This window comes from Anticarsia gemmatalis, chromosome 2, assembly GCF_050436995.1.
Source record: "Anticarsia gemmatalis isolate Benzon Research Colony breed Stoneville strain chromosome 2, ilAntGemm2 primary, whole genome shotgun sequence".
NCBI lineage: Eukaryota > Metazoa > Arthropoda > Insecta > Lepidoptera > Erebidae > Anticarsia > Anticarsia gemmatalis.
The window spans coordinates 12,353,072-12,372,634 of NC_134746.1; the positions used below are offsets into that span (position 1 = coordinate 12,353,072).

Consider the following 19,563-nt stretch of genomic DNA (forward strand, 5'->3'; position numbering starts at 1 on the left):
AACTCAAACAAACTACTGATCTTAAAATTAAGGAGATCAAAATTCGCTATTAAGAAACTAGCAACTAGTAAAATCAAAGACGTTTCAGTTTATTCCGACGTCAAATAAAATCACTTCATTACCTTGCTATCGTAAATCAGCGCAGTAAACCTAATGACATAAGTATAAAATACCTGCGTTAGGATAAGAAAGTCAATGTTTATTATCATTTAGTGCTAGGAAAAGCTAGTAAAGAATAAGTATATATCAACAGTTTGTATTCTATAAACTATAATTAACAAGCGTTTCAAGAACTGTATTCGCGAAATCATGTTACCTAGGTAGGTAGGTATATCGAGTTGCATTTATCGAAGTAGCTATACCAAATCTATAGTGACAAAAGTAGGTAACCTACCAAAATATAAAACTTCATATTTTATTTCAACTCGTTACAACTTAACAAAGTGCTGCAGGCCGTCAAGTACTTAGCAACTTGTCACACGACATGAAGCGACGAAGTTTGACTGCGGATGCACACAAGCTTCAAGCCCTGACTGCGCCTGCCTTTGTTAGAGGCCTGTTACTATCTATCTATCTATCTGATGTAGCCTAGTTCCAAAGTTAACGGTACAAGCACTATTTGATACAGTATTATGCAGAATATTCAAGTAAATACAACAATATCTCTAAGAAACCTATACGTACCTACATAACTTGCGGAAAGAAGGAAATCGTTCGAGAGTTCAAACGAGCCTGTTGATCATAACTTTTATTTTCCGCTTGAGACGTGCTTATCGGATTATCTTGCCGTAAACTCTCAAGACGACCCGAAATGTGCAATAAGGCTGTCTTACTTAGGATTTCTTTTTAAAGTACGCTTGTATTAGAGTATTTAAACTCAATTTTAAAGACACAAGACAACAGAATGAATTATGATAGACTGTGGACTGTAAACTGCAAGGCGCTTATTTATATTATTTCATTTGTAGTACAGTTCACATATCACTTTATTTTGTGAAATATTACCTAGGTAGGTACCTTATCATAAAGTTTCTGGCTACTTTCATTGTTTTCCAATCCCATTAATAATAAGGAACATTTACTGTCGGAGCGTATTTACTGTCTACTCAATTCATAGGTTTTCTGTGAAGGGAAAACGGTGACTGATAGCAGTCGTGACAACCAACCCGTTACTGGACTCTGCGATCTTTGAACCCAACTCGTTTCTGCTGCATGGAGCACAAATTACTACCGTGGCATTGGAATATTATGGTGCGAATCGTGAAGAAACATTTCTATATCGAGAATGCAGGTAAATATTATTAGGGTCCATATTTGAAAACGGCTTGATATTCAGTAGTCATTATACCGAAGGAAATTATTTTTTTTTGTTTTTATTTTTATATGATCAAACGGATAAGTGTCAAAAATGCTTACTCGGAAATCCTTCGAGTTGTCTCCAACTCTTCTGTGGTTCCAAAACACGTAGATAATACGCATATCTGTATCTCAGTATTTAATGAATAGGTACCTAGGTTCTTCTAAGAATTAGTAAAATGACACAATGGTCTATGATTTTTTTGGAATCTACACTGCCTTATCGTTTATTAAATCAAAAATTAGTCTGTTATTCTAAAATGAATTAGGTATAGGCTATTAAATCTTGGTTACACCAGATAATTGTGATTAAGAATAAGGACACAAAAAGGGGGCGCCGAAGGCCTTTTTTAAATCTTCTAATATCTTCCAATACTATGCATTATTTTTGCGAAAATCCTTAACTTGTTTTGTCTTATTCTTATAGGGTGGCTTTTCAATAATCTTGGTGGCCTTGATTCAAGTGCTGGAATGGTAAAAGTAGGAGGTTAGTATGGATAGGCAAGGGAGGCAATTGTAGGATTAGTGTGGGATCAACAGGTAAATAGGTAGTAGGTAGGTCGGTACTGCGTATACCTACCTACCTACAAACCGTTTAAGAATTAACTAAATGCCACGAATCTATTTAGGTACGTTACAAACGAAAATTCGATAGTAAACTCCTTTCGTTGAGGCTGAACTGTAATGTAGTCGGGTAGGTATTTAATTAATACCTACCTTAAAAATACACGTGTGGGTTCAGAGTATTTTAGGCAAAACCGGCTGAGTGCCAACACACTTGAAAGTGCCTAATAGATAAACAATAACGACTGCCTCAGTTTACATACGTATTGCGAGTTTCATACATTTAATAAGCATATGATAGTTAGTCCTGTGAAGAAAATGTAGCTAGGAATTTAATATTTACGTCTTAGAATCCATGCCTAGTGGAAAATGTGCGTAGTAATTTGTAGGAATTCTGTACAATTTGAAATGGTAGTCACAAATAATCTGCCTTAATTGAACCTGTACTAATGAGCGTCTGGTTGTAGCGCATAGCTTTGATAAGTTACAGGGTTACGTACTTGGGTTCTTAGGGTCCTAGTACTGCCTTCATTATTAATAATCATTTTGCTAGTCGGCAGGTGTAGGTAGATATAGCCTATAGCCGCCTAATAAATTATTTAGTAATCGTGTACCTACCTAAAAATACATGTTGTAAACTAATAAATTATTTATACCAAAACATAAAATTCGTGAATATTAACATCCCACATGTTGTAAGAACCGTTAATTAAAATAATCTCCGTTATCCATATGTAATGCAACGAAAATCTTGACACGGGCCGTGCCTAACACTAACCTGTTGCAAGAAGGGGCCTCGCGGCGGCGAAAGATCACCACCGGGCTGTCTTATGTCCAATTAGAATCCAATTCGACACAAATAATAATGATAAAATTCACTATTTACAACACTTATCGAAACACAACTCAACCGCGATCCGACAATTTCTTCAATTCGAAAAGTTTTAGACGAAAAGAAAACAGCACAACTTTTTACCGTACAATACAAACAAAAACAACCACAAAAAGTTTATTTTTACTGATAATACACTTGTTTGGTTATGAATTGTTTAAATAATAACACTTTTTAACGAATTCATATTTGTTGACGATCGTTTTTGGCGGTAAATACGCGACCGACACGTGTTCACGCGGCGCTGGTATAACTGGACTGAGCAAAAATGGCGGTGGCCGGTCGACGGCGAACGGCGCCGCGCAGTCAAAGATCATGCGTGTAATGCACAGGTGAGAAAATTAATGTTCAGGTAGACTGGTAGATTAATGATAGGCAACTTGTAATTAAGATTAAAAATAGATGCAAAGACTGGATGTCTCGAGGTACTTAAATGATTTTATGCATGGAAGCAGGAAGACGCGAATGCGTAGTAAAAATAACATAGAATTTATAGAATAAGCGCAGTGATACCTAACAGGTTTTCGCCAGGAAACGGCTATAGAATACTTTAAAGATAACTAAGCAGCTAAACATTGGACATTTAAATTAGATAGGTACGTAGGTATGTAATCATTTTATTTAAATGAATTAAAATGTAAAATATTTTGAAGAAAATATTGTTTTTATATGAACTTGGCGTACTTTTAGGAGTAATAAATTTTAGTAGGTAATAGATAAACGTATAAGTAGACCTGAATAACAACTATACACTCGGGGAAGAGCCTTACAAAGTACCTAATACTTACCTACTCTTTGGAACTATGCGAACGGGATCATTACAAGTGAAATAAAAAAATATCAAAGATTTCCTTCCTATGAATTGAAGTTTAAGGTTAAACTAATCATTTTCTTTTGTGTAGGTACACATTTATAGGTAGGCTAAAGGTAGGTACACAAGAATTGGATTCTAATTAAAGTGTACCTCAGGCATTTGTCTGAGATGATTAACATTTATTGGACTTAAATTAAAATTAACGTTACAAAAGGCTTGATATTGATAAAAGCTTGAGTAGGTTGTATAAATGGACTGAACATCTCATCTTTAATTTCCGCACATCACAAAGATTTCAATTTTAGATTTGTATTATTAGCGCGGTTGTGATTAATGACTGTCATTGACAGAGAAACACATTACGATGTCACAATTTAGACTTTTAAATATTTGTTATTGATAAACGTTTTATAATCGAATGCTCCGGAAAAATTAATACCTACCAACTACCTACGTTAATTTTTTTATGAAAAACGTAACAAAGCTCACTTTTTTTCTATTTTAGTAAGAGGAAAAAATTGTGGGAATTAACAAGAAAATTAATATTTTGCGGAATAAGATTAAATATGCTTCACCTAGAAATTAGGATTTTTGTGTTTTTTGTTGTATCAACCACATTGTAAAACTTTTTGGCGATTGAAAAGAGTGGCCGTGAGTTTCTCGCTAGCTCTTCTCATAAGGCTCTACCCCCTTTCCGAGCTAGTGGTAGATTCAGTAATTGTAACGACTATCATAAGTGTCAATATTTGACCTAAATGAATAAATGATTTGATTTTGATTTTGATTTTGATTTTGTGATTTCGCTTCCATCACACATCAGTAACTGGGGATCACCCAAGCAACAAAAATTAGTTAATTTTGAATTTAAATTATACAAAAATCGGAGAGTTTCACCAAGGGAGTTTCGGCAAAAAATATATTTATAAAATATCGCGTCTTCGGGTCGTCTAGCTTAATCTATGGTGCAAGCAACAGTGCAGTGCTACCGCGCCGCAGAAAACTGGTTTTCAAAAACATAAAAATAATATGGCAACTAATTACAAATCGATATATTTTTATTGTAGGATATACTTAATTAGAAATGTAAACAGTAAATTAATACAGGTATTTAAATTATTTGATTAGGTGTCTAACAGCTAACACAAGGAGGAGGCGTTTTCCGCTTTCTTCTTTTCATGATCCGTACGTAGAAAACAAAAGTATGTGTTGAAGCAAATACCTAAATTTTGTAAATTTTCCCACGCAAGCGATAAAAGAGTGGCTAGTTACTGTTGATGGTGTGATTAATCAGCAGATCGGAATTAAATTCGGAAGTGAAAAGTCGCTTTCCTTTTATTTCTTTACATCTACCTATACCTACTTAGACCAAGTTACTTTAACGACGAATCTGGGGGCACGGAAGTGCCCCCGCAAGTCGAGCAAAAAAAAGTGGCACGGCCGTAACATCCTTTTCTCGAAGCAATTCGGGCTATTTTTGACACCCCTATAATTTCGTTGTGGATAAAACAAGAAGCCTGGATTTTCAGCAACTAATCAGTGATTGTATAAACACGGTATATTTAAAATTTCAGCCAATTTGAACCAGTAGTTTAAGAATGACAACTTGTTAAAATTTTGAATTTTGTCACTCACTGATTCACTGACTCACTGACTCACCGATCATCAAAAGTCTAAGGTACTTCTAGCAGACTTAGAAGCTTAAAATTTAGAATACAAATAGGGTTTAGTGTCTTAATCATGGGAAAAATTTTATATTTTCTAATTTCGGTCCAGTTTTCTAAATACACCAATTGCAACAATAACTTTGTAATCCCATATAAATGTATAAGATGACAAGGTTACATTTGCAGTTAATGAATTATTATTACTGTAGAAAATAAAATAAATAGGTGTAAATAGGTACCTACTATATGAGGCATAACGGGAGGTGGTATAGGGTGGGTAAGGTGTTTAGCCCATGAAACTGAACTACATTCCCATTGGAAAATATGTTGAATTATGAAAAAAAAACGTCTTTCCATACAAATTGGACTTATGTTCGCTCTACAAAAAGAAGTGAGATGCCACCAAAAACATTCTGTAAAAATCTCAAGTCTCGCCGTAAAAAGTGGTGAGATCTATATAATACCAAGTCGATTAATCTAGTTAGTCCCTACTTAAAGGACCTTCTGTCTTAAGTTATTACGTATGTTATTATCATGCCAATTTAAAAAAATACCTTTAAAACAAATAGATCGACTTGGTCATCGCAAGAAAACACAAATTCGCCATTAATATTTCAGGAGCATTAACTTCTTGTCGTGCTGTGTAGTGTGATACATACTAATAATCAAATCATGCGATGGCCAAGTCGGTCTATTTGTTTTAGAGGTATATTTTTTAAATTGGCATGATAATAACATACGTAATAACTTAAGACAGAAGGTCCTTTAAGTAGGGACTAACTAGATTAATCGACTTGGTATTATATAGATCTCACCACTTTTTACGGCGAGACTTGAGATTTTTACAGAATGTTTTTGGTGGCATTATGTTTTTAGACAATCATGAATTATATACTACGTAGGTACAACAAAATTGCTGCTCTTGCTAGTCACCTAAATTTACAAATTATAATAATAGTTTAATCTGAAAGAGCTCGTAGAGCTGCAATTGGTTTATTAATATAATATTGGTAACTTTTATATTTGTATAGGTACAGACCTACAACAAAATAATTTGCACATAAAGAACATCGTTCATTAAACTGCAAATTGTTACGACAGAGCAAACAAGCAACACCGGTGCCTTCCAATGTACCTACCTACATAGTTTAAAAATTTAATAAGGTAGGCACAGACACCGAGTATCGATTTTAATCAGAAACAAAGAGGCTTCATCGGCAATTACTTCTATATCGGAATATAGATTGTCGGATGAAGAATAATTAAAACATTCATTTTCTGTTATAATTTTTCATTAACCTCAGCCTCTTTTCCAATCTCGTGTTTGCAATTTGTCGAAATCAGAAGTTAAGGCTGTGTTAACAAAAGTTTTACGGTGACCTATTTTCTTCATCCGGTATTGAAAGTGTTTGAGTTTTATAATTACGGAAATCGTCGGCAAATTAAAGAGGAAATTCTCTGCAGTTCGTTAAATGGTTCAGTCGTCACAAAGGCACTAAAACCTCATATTACAGTACCTAAGCTGTGACTTGTGAGGCGCCCATAGCCTGTAAACGATCTGTGGCTGAAGCAACCGCTGGCGCGGTCATTCTATGGGTGGGTGACCGGATCGTGGCATTCGAGCTGGACGAGCCCGTACTTCGGAGGACACGTAAAATATATCGGTCGCGGTTGTTGTCTACTAAGACGGCAGTCGTTAAGCCATGTCAAAGACCTTTCGGGCGGCTTGAACAACTTTGACACTAGGTTGACCACTAACCATACGATGAGAAGAAGTCAGTAAGTTATGTGAAGGGTGGAACTTTTTCCTCGTATAATTTAGCCAGTCTGCCAGGGCCGAGATTCGATTTTGGGCTTCAATCGGCAGTCATTTTCATTTCTATGTATCATAAATTATTCTTCTCTGATCTTTTTGCAAAGCATTACCTAATCATGTGCTAATTTTTTATCACCATAAATATTTTTTTAAGAAAGAATAATCGAATCCGAATCGAAGGGAATCCTCCCTCGTTCGGGAGGAAACCCTTGCCCGCTGCCCAACAGCTGTGTGACAGTAATGAGCTAAAAATAATATTTGAAACGACATGGTAGAACTTAAAATGTTCGGGCTAGTAACGCCATCTATTAGATACATTAGTAAGTGTGTCGTTATACTTCGGGCCTACTTTATCCGAAGGCTTAGGACACATGTCTCTGACCCACCATACACTGTACGAAGTAGGAATTGAACCCGAGATGTACCTTCTGGTTTTATTGACTTTTTATTAAGGTTTTAATCATAGTTGGTTGAAAGAGGTCACTGACAAATATTGGCCTCATCTAGATCAGGTAACAAGTACTGAAAGCAATTAAAATATTTAGTGTAAAAAGTACAGATATTTTTGGAAAACTGCTCTTTTGATTGTAAGTTTTATAGGAAGCCCATACCTGAAATAGGGTATAAAACAAATACATGTCTAAATAAAAATCTTATTTATTTTAATACATAATATTGCAGCCAATAAATGAACAAGAGTAAAATAGGTTAAATGTAAATAAATGTAACTTTATTTTGATATAACATTTGAAGGAGATAATATTTCAACTTCAACTTTATTAGTAGGACTTTCTTCTTTAATATCAGAATTAGAACTTAATTTTAATTCTTCTTTCTTCTCAACAAGCAATGTGCATCTATGGTTCTTACAAATATGTTTACTTAGAGCATGTCGGTTGTGAAACTTTTTATCACAATGTGGACATTCTATATGCCTATTGAAGTGTACCCGTTGGTGTTTCAGCAACTTTTCAGCATTTTCACAGAATGTCCCACAAACAAGACACACAACATTTGTACCTGTGTGTTTCGCTCTATGCTTCTTCAAAGCTACCTTTGTGTACATGGTATAATCACACAAATCACATTTGAAATTTTTCTTCTTCAAGTGAACCTTTGTTCTGTGGTTATATACCTCACAAGGAGTATAGAAAGAAGCGGCACACACCTCACATGAGTATGATTTGACACCTGAATGACGCAACATGTGATTCGCTAATGAGTCTTTATTTTTTAATAGTTTATAACAAATGTGACATTGAAATCTTTTTGCAGAGTGTATTCTCATATGCTGATATAGTTTTCCTCTACCTAGTATGTGTTTACCACACAAGTGACATGTTGTTTCTACCATATATACATGGTGGGTTCTCTCCATGTGTTCCTGAAGAGAACTTTGCTGTGTGAATGTTTTTGGACACAATTTGCACTGGAATGGTCTTTCACCAGTGTGTGTTACATAGTGGCTATCCATATCTTTCAGTCTCTTGGACTTATAATTACATTCATTACAGTGAAATATTCTAGATTTTCCTTGACCCTCAACACGGGCCTTCAGAGCAGCTGTACATGCCTTGGTCTTCTTCTTTTTATGCAAATTAAAAGCTCTGTAAGACTTAAACATTCTCTTGCAGATAGGACAAATTAATTTCTCTGGTTGATGCACATTTTTCCAATGGACACGTAATTTACACTTGCTTTTGAAACTGCCTCCACAATCATCACAGATCAACTTTAAATCTGTGGCTCTAGATGGCCGCACTGGAAACTCTAACTTGACTTCAGAAGGCTCACTGTTGTTTGGCAAATTTTCCACTGCGGACTCTGAGGTGTCCTCTAGAGGCTGACTGATATCTGCCAAAGATTCCTCAGTGTTATAATAAAATAGCTCATCTTGCTCTATACTGATCTCAATGGTATGTTTTTCACTTGCTTCTTCTTTTATAGTTTTGTTGATTTCTATACTGCTCTCATTTACCTTTGGTAATGCCTGTTGTCCCAGTAACACTTTGCATCGTAAAAAACGGTCGGAAGTTTTACATTTTGTCTTGAATGCTACACTACTTTCGAGCTGCAGCAAGCAGTCAGGGCATATCTTGTCAGGAAGACCATCTCCTTCTTTTATATCAATCTCAGCTAAATAATTAACTTTTTCTGATATGGACGAGCCATTGTATGTTTCAAATACAGATAGACATTTCTTCGATTCTTTTACATCACATTGTAAGCAAACTCGACAAATAATGTTTGAACTCTCTTCGGACATTGCTCAAATATTGTTATTAGCAAGAAACTAATTTAAAAACAGAATTTTATAAATATTATTCCATTTTCTTTTGACGTGTATGTTTAGTTGTCAATAATTCTTGAAGTAACTGAACATTCCCGGTTGGACATTGAAATATGCGAAGAAATTTGTCATACCTTGTATCTCACTCTGACAAGGTAATTTGCCAAAGATCAAAAGAGACAGTAGATAATGGCAATGAGTTAATTTAACGTTTTTGCTACGGGCATGAAACTGGAACGCGCGCTTTGTAAATTGCCAGTAAAAAAAAAAATTGTCTTCATCGTTCACCATCGTCCCAACAAATTATAATAAAATAATTAATTAAATTATGCCCATATCAACCTGCATTAGCGTCGAATTCTGCCGATAAGTTCATTCAAGCAAAAAATAAAACCGTAGTTGTCTATTTAGAGGAGCTAACTCAGTTTACTACTACTACCTTGGTTACCTATACGATGCGGTATGTTGTGACGGTTCGCTAGATGGCGTTACTGACTCATCTTGTGTTAATCAAGCAGTCTGACAACACTTGCTATTGCCGTTTTGTGAACTCTTGAACTGTAATCTTTTATTTTATTTGATTACAATCTTTATAATTTAATATTTATGAACAATCTTAACTTCAGTTACCAGACTAATCCTACTAAAAAAAAAACAAGATAAAAGGTAGGTAGTGCATTGGATTCTATCTGTAGTAATAAATTGAAATAAATATATAATAATGTTATAATAGGATTTCAATCATAATTTATTTAAAATCACGCAAGAGGTTCATGATCACCCGAAACTCAGAAATTAGATACTGACAAGCGTTTTACTCCTGACAATAATTGTTGTTACATAGAACAAGAAATAATAAAACAAAAACTGAAATAAATAAAATTTTAATATTTTTTGTATTAATATTTTCTATAATACATATCACTTTATTTTCTTACAATATTCTATGGAATTGAGTTTTAAAACCTAACTTATTACAATTTATTAAAAAGTAGGTATTATTAAACGATACTAATAAGATTGAGAGTTGAAAGATTCTAAGAAGACTAGTAAAACGAACGGTGCAGACACGCTACCTAAAAAAACAATAGAATCATCAGTGGCGTAACTATACCGTTCGAGGCCCGTGGCAAATTCATCAGATGGACCTCCTCCCCCAGTATGGAAAAGCTTAAATGTATGATAAATAAAAAAAAATGAGTTGGGATTTTCCTCTGATCAGGGGCCCCTTCCGGCTGGGGGCCCGTGGCATTTTGCCGGCTTGCCACCCTATAATTACGCCACTGAGAATCATACTCATTTATAAATAAGCAAAAGAAAATTAAAAATAATAAGTCTAGAATTACAATGTTTCAACCTCTCTCGTCAACGAAACAATTGCATCGACAGCTTAAAAATAAAAAAGTTAAAAAATGATTTGTTTTTATTCTTAAAAATTGCGCCACTAGGAAACTCCATTACGTTATATCAAGGCAGTGGGATTTGGTTAATAAAATACAAACATACTATGATTATAGATAGATTAATGATTTAATTCAAATTGCACATTTTGTAGGGTAGTCTAATACAGGTATTATTTTGCATCGTCAAACTGGACGATAGTTCTAATTAGTTGGATATTTAACTCTTTAAAAATAAATGAGCCTTTTTGAGACCATAGTGTCAGATAAAAAGTCTGGCCCTATGGTCGTAAAATCCAACCAAATCATAACTATTGTCCGGTTTTACAATTCATTTTTATTGCTAATGATTATCATCACATAAATATTTTTCAGTATAACATTTCTATTACAAAAAAATAAAAACTAATACATACAATAACACATATCTAAATTGCACTCAGCGCCATATTTAGTTCGTACAATGATAATTACATCGGTTTTCCCGCCTTATTTACTTACAATTTTTACGATAACTTATATTACTTTTATTCTGGGACTATAATACATGTAAAGATATTAAGGCACTTATTATCAGACAATCATTTTCAAAAACTTAATTCGAAAAATTACGACGTTGGTCCCAAAAAACGAAAAGTGAAAAAGGAAACAGCATAGATTAAGAGTTACTTTAGTGTTGCCAACTATTTGTGTCATAGTGAAAAAGGTTTCTATAGTTTACTTATTGTACTTGATACTAGTTGATACTACATGGCTTTGTGTATTAGCTACCAGTGTACTTTAATTAATAAAATATTTTTAATACCTACATCAATAACCTATTACTATATGTTCATTGGTTTAATGCAACCCATCCCTAGAGAAAACGTGAAATTCTTGCATTCCGGTTACGATACATAACTGTTGTCACACATTCGATATTTATTTACAAGGTCAATATTTATTAATGTAGCTATAACCATGTACGTATTTACGAAGTTTCTTTATTGAAGTTAAAAGTTTCAAATGACAATCTAATTTAAGAAATAATAATGAAGCGTGCTTTTATTATACTCAGCATTTTTACCAAATACCTATAAATATCATATACCGAATACTATACCTTACCCTACATTAGGTACTTCCAAGACACCCGATAAACCGAGAATAAAATTTTATATCCTGCATGTGTATTTATTCTGGTACCTAATACCATACATAGTATCCAGTACGTGATATTGGTAGGTATTTAGTAATAATGCTGGTATATTGTGAGTACGCTACAGTCGTTCTATCCTGTAAATGGAAGGTATAACACGTTCTTTCGTCATGTTGGTCTATTTTTACCTGAAGTACTTGATTATAATAATATCTATTTTGAAATCTAACTACTTCAAGAGTTCTGCATTTTCAAGTGATATTGCGTAATCTGAGTCGGTTACCACGAGTCTTAAGGATAATGACCTAATCTCAATAATTCTTAACAGCACTTGACTCAGATAACTTCAATAAAGAAATATGTTGAAAGATTGATGGAAAACGATTGAAATACAAAGTAAAATGACCTCTATGGAATGCGCAAGTCTACATTCAGGATTTCCAACCTCACTAAATACCGGTATCTACAATAAGTCAATAGAAAATGCGTCAACCATGGAAACCCGAATATAGTTTCGTTGGTCATTAAGCATAGTGGCTGGCTGTAGAAATTATCCGCGAAAAAGAAAAAAAATTGACGTCAATTGACGTTCAAGTTTTTTAAAAACAGAATGTCAAATGACGTCATGTTGTCATTTCGTAACGTCTTTTTTGTTTGATCAAAAAGTCTTACATTTCGTTTGCCACTACACTAGAACCGAATTAATTAAAATAGCCTACCTACTAGCTAAGAGAGAAGGTTATGGTCTTCAATCTGGGGGTTCCTGGTGGGAGCAGTGTGGTACCGGCGTGGGGGAAGACTTGAAAGCTCTAGGGAAAAGGGAAGAGTATGATGGAGGAGGTTCGTACTCCGGCGGGGAGGGAGGTAATGGCTGAGTGAATAGTTGCTGTGATGCTGCTGTCACGGTGACAGTTGGTGACAGGTCTATACAAGATGGCGGTATGTTCATTGGCGTGTCTGATGGCTTGGAGCGCTTACAGCAGCATTCTGGAAAATAAGAAGGAGATATTTATTTACATGCGAATAATGACAAAAGATTTGGCATGAACCTTAGTCCTTAACGCATACTATCTGCGTCGTACGTAAAACCAACTTAAAATATGCTGAGAGGGACTTGCGTACGCGCACGCATCAGCATGATTGCATGAATGGTAACCTTAAACATCGAAGCAGAACTCAGTTGTTACACGACATAATTTGTTTCGTGAAACTAACTGGCAGAAGAAATCACGTACCTAGTAAACATTTCTAAAAGACTCTGGAAGCTTGATAGAATCTGTTCTAATAAGTGTCGAAGAATGCTTACCCCACGCTAAACAGAACATAAGTATGGTTGCGCAGACGAGCATGCCCACGACCAGGTAACTCCACGGACCGTACGGCTTCAGTGCCGCTGCGAACTCCATGAAGGCGTTCGACGACTTCTCACCTTCGCCGATTTTCACTGAAACAATATAAAACGATTTTTTAACATTGATTCTTTTCGACCAAAATATTTTTGGGGTAGAATGATAAAAGTCGTAATATTTTTCGAAGCGGATTTCTAGTTCAAAACTTTACAAAGTAAGAGAAAACTTTTTTTCACACATATTATAATTCATTACAAATAATTAGAACACTAGATTTATAGCTCTCTATGATTTTTTTATCTAGGGCCTGAGTCATGACAATGTAGGTAACGATTTAATCGTATGAAATATCAAGTTTCTTGCGATCCCCGATTGCAATAAATCATAATAGTCACATTAGTCGTTATTTTCATAATAAAATTTTATATTGGAAATTAAATTATAAAATTAAGGTAAAACCGACTTCACTTTAACATGAAAAAAAAGTTTTTTTACTAGCGTGTATCGACGTAAAACACAAACGTACTATTTTGTAAAAAACGATTCGCTAACAATTTTCCTTAAACTTTTCTTTTACAACTCACCTGCATCTGGCACATACATGACTAACACGAAAACACTAAACTATGTCTCAAATCTTAATAAATCATAATTAAAAATACTCAAAATCATTATCACTACACGACCACAAAGTACAAATCACTTTTAAAAAAACAATTTAATAAGCGTCTGTTCTCTATGGCTAGTCAGTAAATACTGGCTGAATGTTCAAATGAATGAATGGGTTGCGTGCATAATACTGTTACGTCAAACAGTCATGGTGTTATCGGCGGGTAATTACTAATTTACCTCGCCAGTCACATCATTGAAAGCAAAAGTACTTATTTCCTTTATACCTGCGACGCATCTATTAATTATTTTTTCTATTAACGCAACGGAATTTAATGACTTTTGTCATTAAGGTTCTATGAATTAATTTAAGTTTTTGACAGTTATTTTTGTCGATCTTTTGATATTTGGCTATATAGACGATCGGCCTAGGGCTAATATAATAAGTAGATAAATGTTTTATTTATACTTAGTTTTAGCAGTTAAGACTATTTCGAAGATAACCAAATTAATTTGATTCAATCGAGAGATGATTGCAATGACCACTATTATTGACTCATCGGTATTTCTCCTAGTGATACATTAATGTAAATTATTTTAAAAATATTTAGATTTTTACGTAATGGTCCTTTTGCTTCCGTTAATTAATAACTTCATTTTTAATGGTACCTATTTATCGCATGAAAAATATTTTATTTAATAATAATTGGAGTATTATTTTACCTTTTTTAACTAACGAATAAAATTGAATGCCAATTAGTTAAGTAACGCCCTTATATGATGACTAATTACTTAACTAACGGATTCTAGCTATGTCTTTTTGTTACTAGAATTACTCATACCAGGAAAAACATACTCATCCTACTAAATGAATATCAAAATATTAAGTGTTATTGAAATTGACGGGACGCGCAACTTATGACATAGATTTTCCCTATATGTTGTGGTAAAACCGGGCAGATTTACGTATGACTAAATCTTTAACTACTATAAACTTTAGTAATAGTATAGAAACATAGGCTATTTCATACATACATAAAATCACGCTTTCCCATAGGGGTAGACAGAGACCAGAGAACGCCACTTTTTTTTTAATAATTTTATTTATTTAAAAGTAGCTTAAAACTAAATACAACCCAAAGACTACAATTAATCACTTGGTACGGTCTTTACAAAACTTCCTTTGATTCATTCACATCCACATATCTTGTCATACAGACTACTTCAATTTAACCTCAACTCAGCCTTGTTACTGTTTCAATAGTAGAAATAGTTACACATTATATACTTTGCCTGTATGACTGTCCCACTGCTGGGAAATGGCCTACTTATATTCTTATTAATCCAGTATTGTATTGTAATATAATACTTCGTTTTTTTTGAAGAGGGTAATGTCCTATCATTTAAAATACACCACTTTTAGCTCAGGAAATGACCCAAAGACCACAATCAATCACTAAATGCTTTATAAAATATTTTTGCGAACTCCAACCATTCATTTAAATTCTCTTAAATAAACAAACACTTACTTATAACCGAAGGTTTCGTCATCCCATCGGGTGGGTCCAGCCCCAACAGTTCCTGGTTCCTGGCTGCGAACCTCCTCAGCAGCTCCAATAGCGGGGGGTCGTGCCTATGAGAGCAGGCGCTGGGGTCCTCGTCCTCACCCCCAGGACAGTGGCGGACGCCGTCGCAGACCAGGAACGATGAGATGCACAGGTTTGTAGCCCCGCAAATGAATTGAGTGTCGTTGTTGCATATTGCACCTGAAAATAAACAGTTATCAGTATTCATTCTTCGTTTCGTGGTTGTCTATTTACTTGCTTGCTAGGACCATTACCGGGACCTATTTCACTTTCACATTTTTGTTTAGCAAGGATCAAAAATTTATTTGTTACGCCAGGTCAAAAAGTTACACACAATGTCTGTCAGTATCTTTAGATCTCCTAATCACACCAGCTCTTCTAGAATAGGAAAAGAGTTCTAGAGTCATGGGTAATTACCAAGAAAGCGATTTAATTAGCTCTTATAGGACATAATATTACTATATTTTCTGACTTCCGAAGTTGATAAGAAGTTTAGTAGCTACATATTTCGAGATCGAGTTCCATGACTTACCACTATTAACTGCAGTGACCACAAGCCTCAACTTCTCAGTATGCTGGTACGGGGACGTGGGGGGGTTCCACACGATCTTCAGCTTGGAGGGGAGCAGCTTCGTGCCGGCCCTCGCGGCGACAGCTGCGGCATTCCCTCCGCATAGGTTCAGTCGCCACATCGGGTTTTTGGCATCACCAATGTACTGAAATTGAAATGTTTTCTTTCATTATTTAAAGAACACCAGCTTCTGAACTCTCAACTACTCTCAGTGGTAATGTAAGCAACTTTAGGACGCGAAGACTCGCATGTACCGAGTCAGGCCAGACATTATTGGGTTTTGATGGTAAAGTTAATCTTTTTCAAAACTAATAAAGACCATTAAAATGTCACGCTACACTTACCAGTTCGCAAAATTTTGGGTTTAAAATAGATAGATATTTTTTTTATTCGTTTGTAAAATGATCATACTGAAGCAGTAGGTATTTTAACTATATGATAAGTTATTAGTGAAGGTATAGTAATTGGAAATGATTTATTGTTTGTGTATTTCATCCTTCTACTATTTGTTATGTTTCAATAAATAAGGAAAACTAAGTGTTACTCTAGTTCAATAGCACTGGGTGATCATGGCTTTTCAGACAGAATACATATGATTCATAAATAGCTAGTGTCCTTGTTACAGATTGCGTTGAACTTTGAGAGGATGATTTGTATATTAAAGACTAATAAGAAGGAAAACATATGTCACTTTTCTGAGAGGAGGCGTGATGTAAAATGACTGTTTTTTTTTAATATTCTACCTAATTAAAAGAAATGAAATTACTCTATTTCCCAATTTTTTTTTTTCTAATCCGGTTACACTGCAATATATTTAGTTTCATAAGAATATTGGCAGGCCAAAATCCTCGCTGTACTTTTTTATACTTATTCTATTTATTATTGTATCTAATAAGTATGTATTTAAAAGCATATTTAAATTTAATCAGTTACTTGGTTACCATAGGACAAGCTCTGCTTAGTTTGAAATCAAATGACCGAGTGTGAGTTGTCTGATGATATTTATTTATTTATTTACAGTTGAAAGGCTTAATATATTGCACTCTTATTGCGCACTTTTACTCTTATTTTACTTGTGGTTTTAACCACTTAGTCCTATGATCTGTATATGAGTTTCCTCTTCATGATTTAACATTGAAATACAGCCAAGTCATGATACGTCATTTGCATTGTGTATGGGAAAAACTAATTGTTATATGCTTTCCTTTACACTATCCTTATATTGTTATAAATACAAAGGTTATAGATTTTCCGGATTGTTTAGTGTTTCAAAAATGAGTCAATGCAAGTCAAAACTTTTACGCGTCGAGTGAATAATATTACAGGTAACATTGCTGGTATCTTTACCAAAACCTCAAGCAAATTTAGTAAACTTTATAGTATTCCATATCTAATGGCTATCAAAACCCTTAAAAATGTTTGGCTCAAATGGCTTTGGATTTCACTCGGTGGACACCGCAGCCGTGCGCCATCTACGAGTGGCAGAAAATATCACAAGAAAGAGAGACTTGAAAGAATAGTTCTTCTATTTAAAATCGGCAGTTAACAACTAGAAGCAAGTCTAAGAAGGAACAAGAAAGTACAGTTACGTCTTTTACCCCATCTTTGACGTCACACAACGTTAGTAAGACCTACGATATGTGCATCAAGACCTCGTCATTTTATATATGACGTCACACATCAGGACATTGCTGACTAGTAACACGAAGTTACATAATAGTGACTAGTGTAAATTGTGACTAAGAAGTATGGGATGTCCGTATCCTAGTGAACAGATGTAGAGGATGGTGTTTGTCATAGATGACGTCCTTCCTTGAAGGTATGTGGAGAGGAGAGGTGATCAATCTACATGAATCCAGTTGTATATCTACAATTGAGAGAAATGTAGAGAATAAATAGCACGTTATTTTTCTTTATTTGGCTTAGTGATGATCCTGGCTTTATGCAGAATTATTTCGATTGCTAATAGAGTAAGGATTGAAGACACGTTGATATCCGACAGTCGATTTCAGTTTTGTAAGTAACATTAGTTAATTTAGCGATAGACAAACTAACAGCAAACGTCAAAACTTTCAAAAAATCCATTTGACCCGTAATCAAAATCTTATCCCGAGCTAGTAAAATTAGCTGTGCTCTACACTATTTCGCAAATCAATTGTACAGCTTTACTACATCTAATCGACATAGTATCCCACGACTCACCATTCGGCCATTTCAAAACACACCATTGTTAAAATATTAGCATAGATTTTCCCAGCCACCTTCAAAGTTCTTTCTCTCCAAGGTCAGGGCACAGAGGCCAGAATACTCCGCATCAGTTTGACATCAATTAACCCGAATATTCTCATAACACAATAAGTGGATCGTCACGCTCCAAACGGCTAATGTCATGAGAAAACGTGGAATAATTAACCATCTTGTAGTTTTGAATTTAATTGAGTACGCGAAAACCTGCTTGAAGTAACCTCTTTATAGGTGGCATTTTGTTAATTTTGGTGATAATTTAATCCTATTAAGGAAGTAGGACTAGTATTTTTGCTTAAAGAAACTAATAAAAACCAGTTAAAATATGTTACAGCTGAAATTTGCCTTAATTCCATGAAGAATAGCTATTTATCATACTTGTTTGTCGAAAATCATTTAGTATACGACACGATCTCCATTAAAAAGAGCAGCCTGCATGACCAAGCATCTAATATCATGAACTATATTTACTTACATTCAAAACTAATTTTATACTTTGATAGGATGAGTCACATCGTGTTATAACCCAAGTAACACAACCAATGTGGAGGTCAGATAGGCAGTCGCTTCATGTAAAATACTGGTACTCAGCTGCATTCGGTGAGACTGGGAGCCGACTCCAACATAGTTTGGAAGAAAGGCTAAGCCATGATGATGAGGATAAGTCACGTCGAGTTATATTTCTGGTCTTATTCTATGATGGTGATTAAGTCCCTTGAAGTGAAAGATTTAATTTTAGTTTCTCAGGAAAAGATCCATAATATTTGAAATACTCACAATAAGTAGTTTGCAAGCGTCAGTGCCGTTGTTGACCGGCGCTGCCTGATCGGTGGCGGTGTCTTGCGCGTGCGCAGCGGTACGCGCGCTCCACTTGCGACCCGACCCGCTGCCGCCGGAGGTCGCTAGCTGCAGGTCCGTGATGCCTCGCTCCCATTCTGATAGGGATTCCTGTAATAAAAGAAAGAAGAATTTTAAATAACAGTTTCTGTTGTCTGAATTGTTTAAGAATAGCTCACCCACGCGGCTTCGGGTAGAAATCGCTCTCGTGTCTTCAAGGCAGTTTTAAAAAACAATAAGTCGAATTGGTTGAGCCGATCTTACGCTTTTAGTCAAAATAAACTTCGCATGAAGTTGTGTGACAAAAAAATACCGGCGCTAAATAAATAAAAAGTAAATTATATTTCTTCGACAATTGTTACATTGCAGAACAAGACTATTTATTTATAATTCTTAGTAAAACATCGTTCAGTGTTCTTCGTTTTTACACGTA

At 34.9% G+C, this 19,563-nt stretch overlaps 3 protein-coding genes across 3 annotated transcripts in view; all 3 read right to left on the reverse strand.

Moving 5' to 3' along the window:
• LOC142984915 (uncharacterized) overlaps window positions 1–3,078 on the reverse strand; it is a 187,328-nt gene extending 184,250 nt beyond the window's left edge. The window contains exon 1 of the mRNA XM_076132800.1: window positions 2,699–3,078. The gene's annotated coding sequence lies outside the window, so the exon portion shown is untranslated. The remainder of the gene's footprint in view (window positions 1–2,698) is intronic.
• Window positions 3,079–7,757: 4,679 nt separating this feature from the next.
• Window positions 7,758–9,466, reverse strand: LOC142984932 (uncharacterized). Its single transcript, XM_076132817.1, has one exon. It carries the CDS (start codon window positions 9,370–9,372, stop codon window positions 7,837–7,839), a length of 1,536 nt encoding a protein of 511 aa, XP_075988932.1. The 5' UTR covers window positions 9,373–9,466; the 3' UTR covers window positions 7,758–7,836.
• Window positions 9,467–10,264: 798 nt separating this feature from the next.
• LOC142984939 (uncharacterized) overlaps window positions 10,265–19,563 on the reverse strand; it is an 83,326-nt gene continuing 74,027 nt past the window's right edge. The window contains exons 3-7 of the mRNA XM_076132828.1: window positions 19,071–19,241; window positions 16,011–16,194; window positions 15,422–15,658; window positions 13,241–13,378; window positions 10,265–12,921 (exon numbers count right to left, since the gene is read on the reverse strand). Coding sequence (XP_075988943.1) covers window positions 12,683–12,921; window positions 13,241–13,378; window positions 15,422–15,658; window positions 16,011–16,194; window positions 19,071–19,241 — 969 coding nt within the window. The 3' untranslated portion in view covers window positions 10,265–12,682. The remainder of the gene's footprint in view (window positions 12,922–13,240; window positions 13,379–15,421; window positions 15,659–16,010; window positions 16,195–19,070; window positions 19,242–19,563) is intronic.

What these genes read in the sequence shown, in the direction of transcription:
- LOC142984932 (XM_076132817.1), bottom strand. Translation starts at nt 9,372, where the DNA reads ATGTCCGAAGAGAGTTCAAACATTATTTGTCGAGTTTGCTTACAATGT.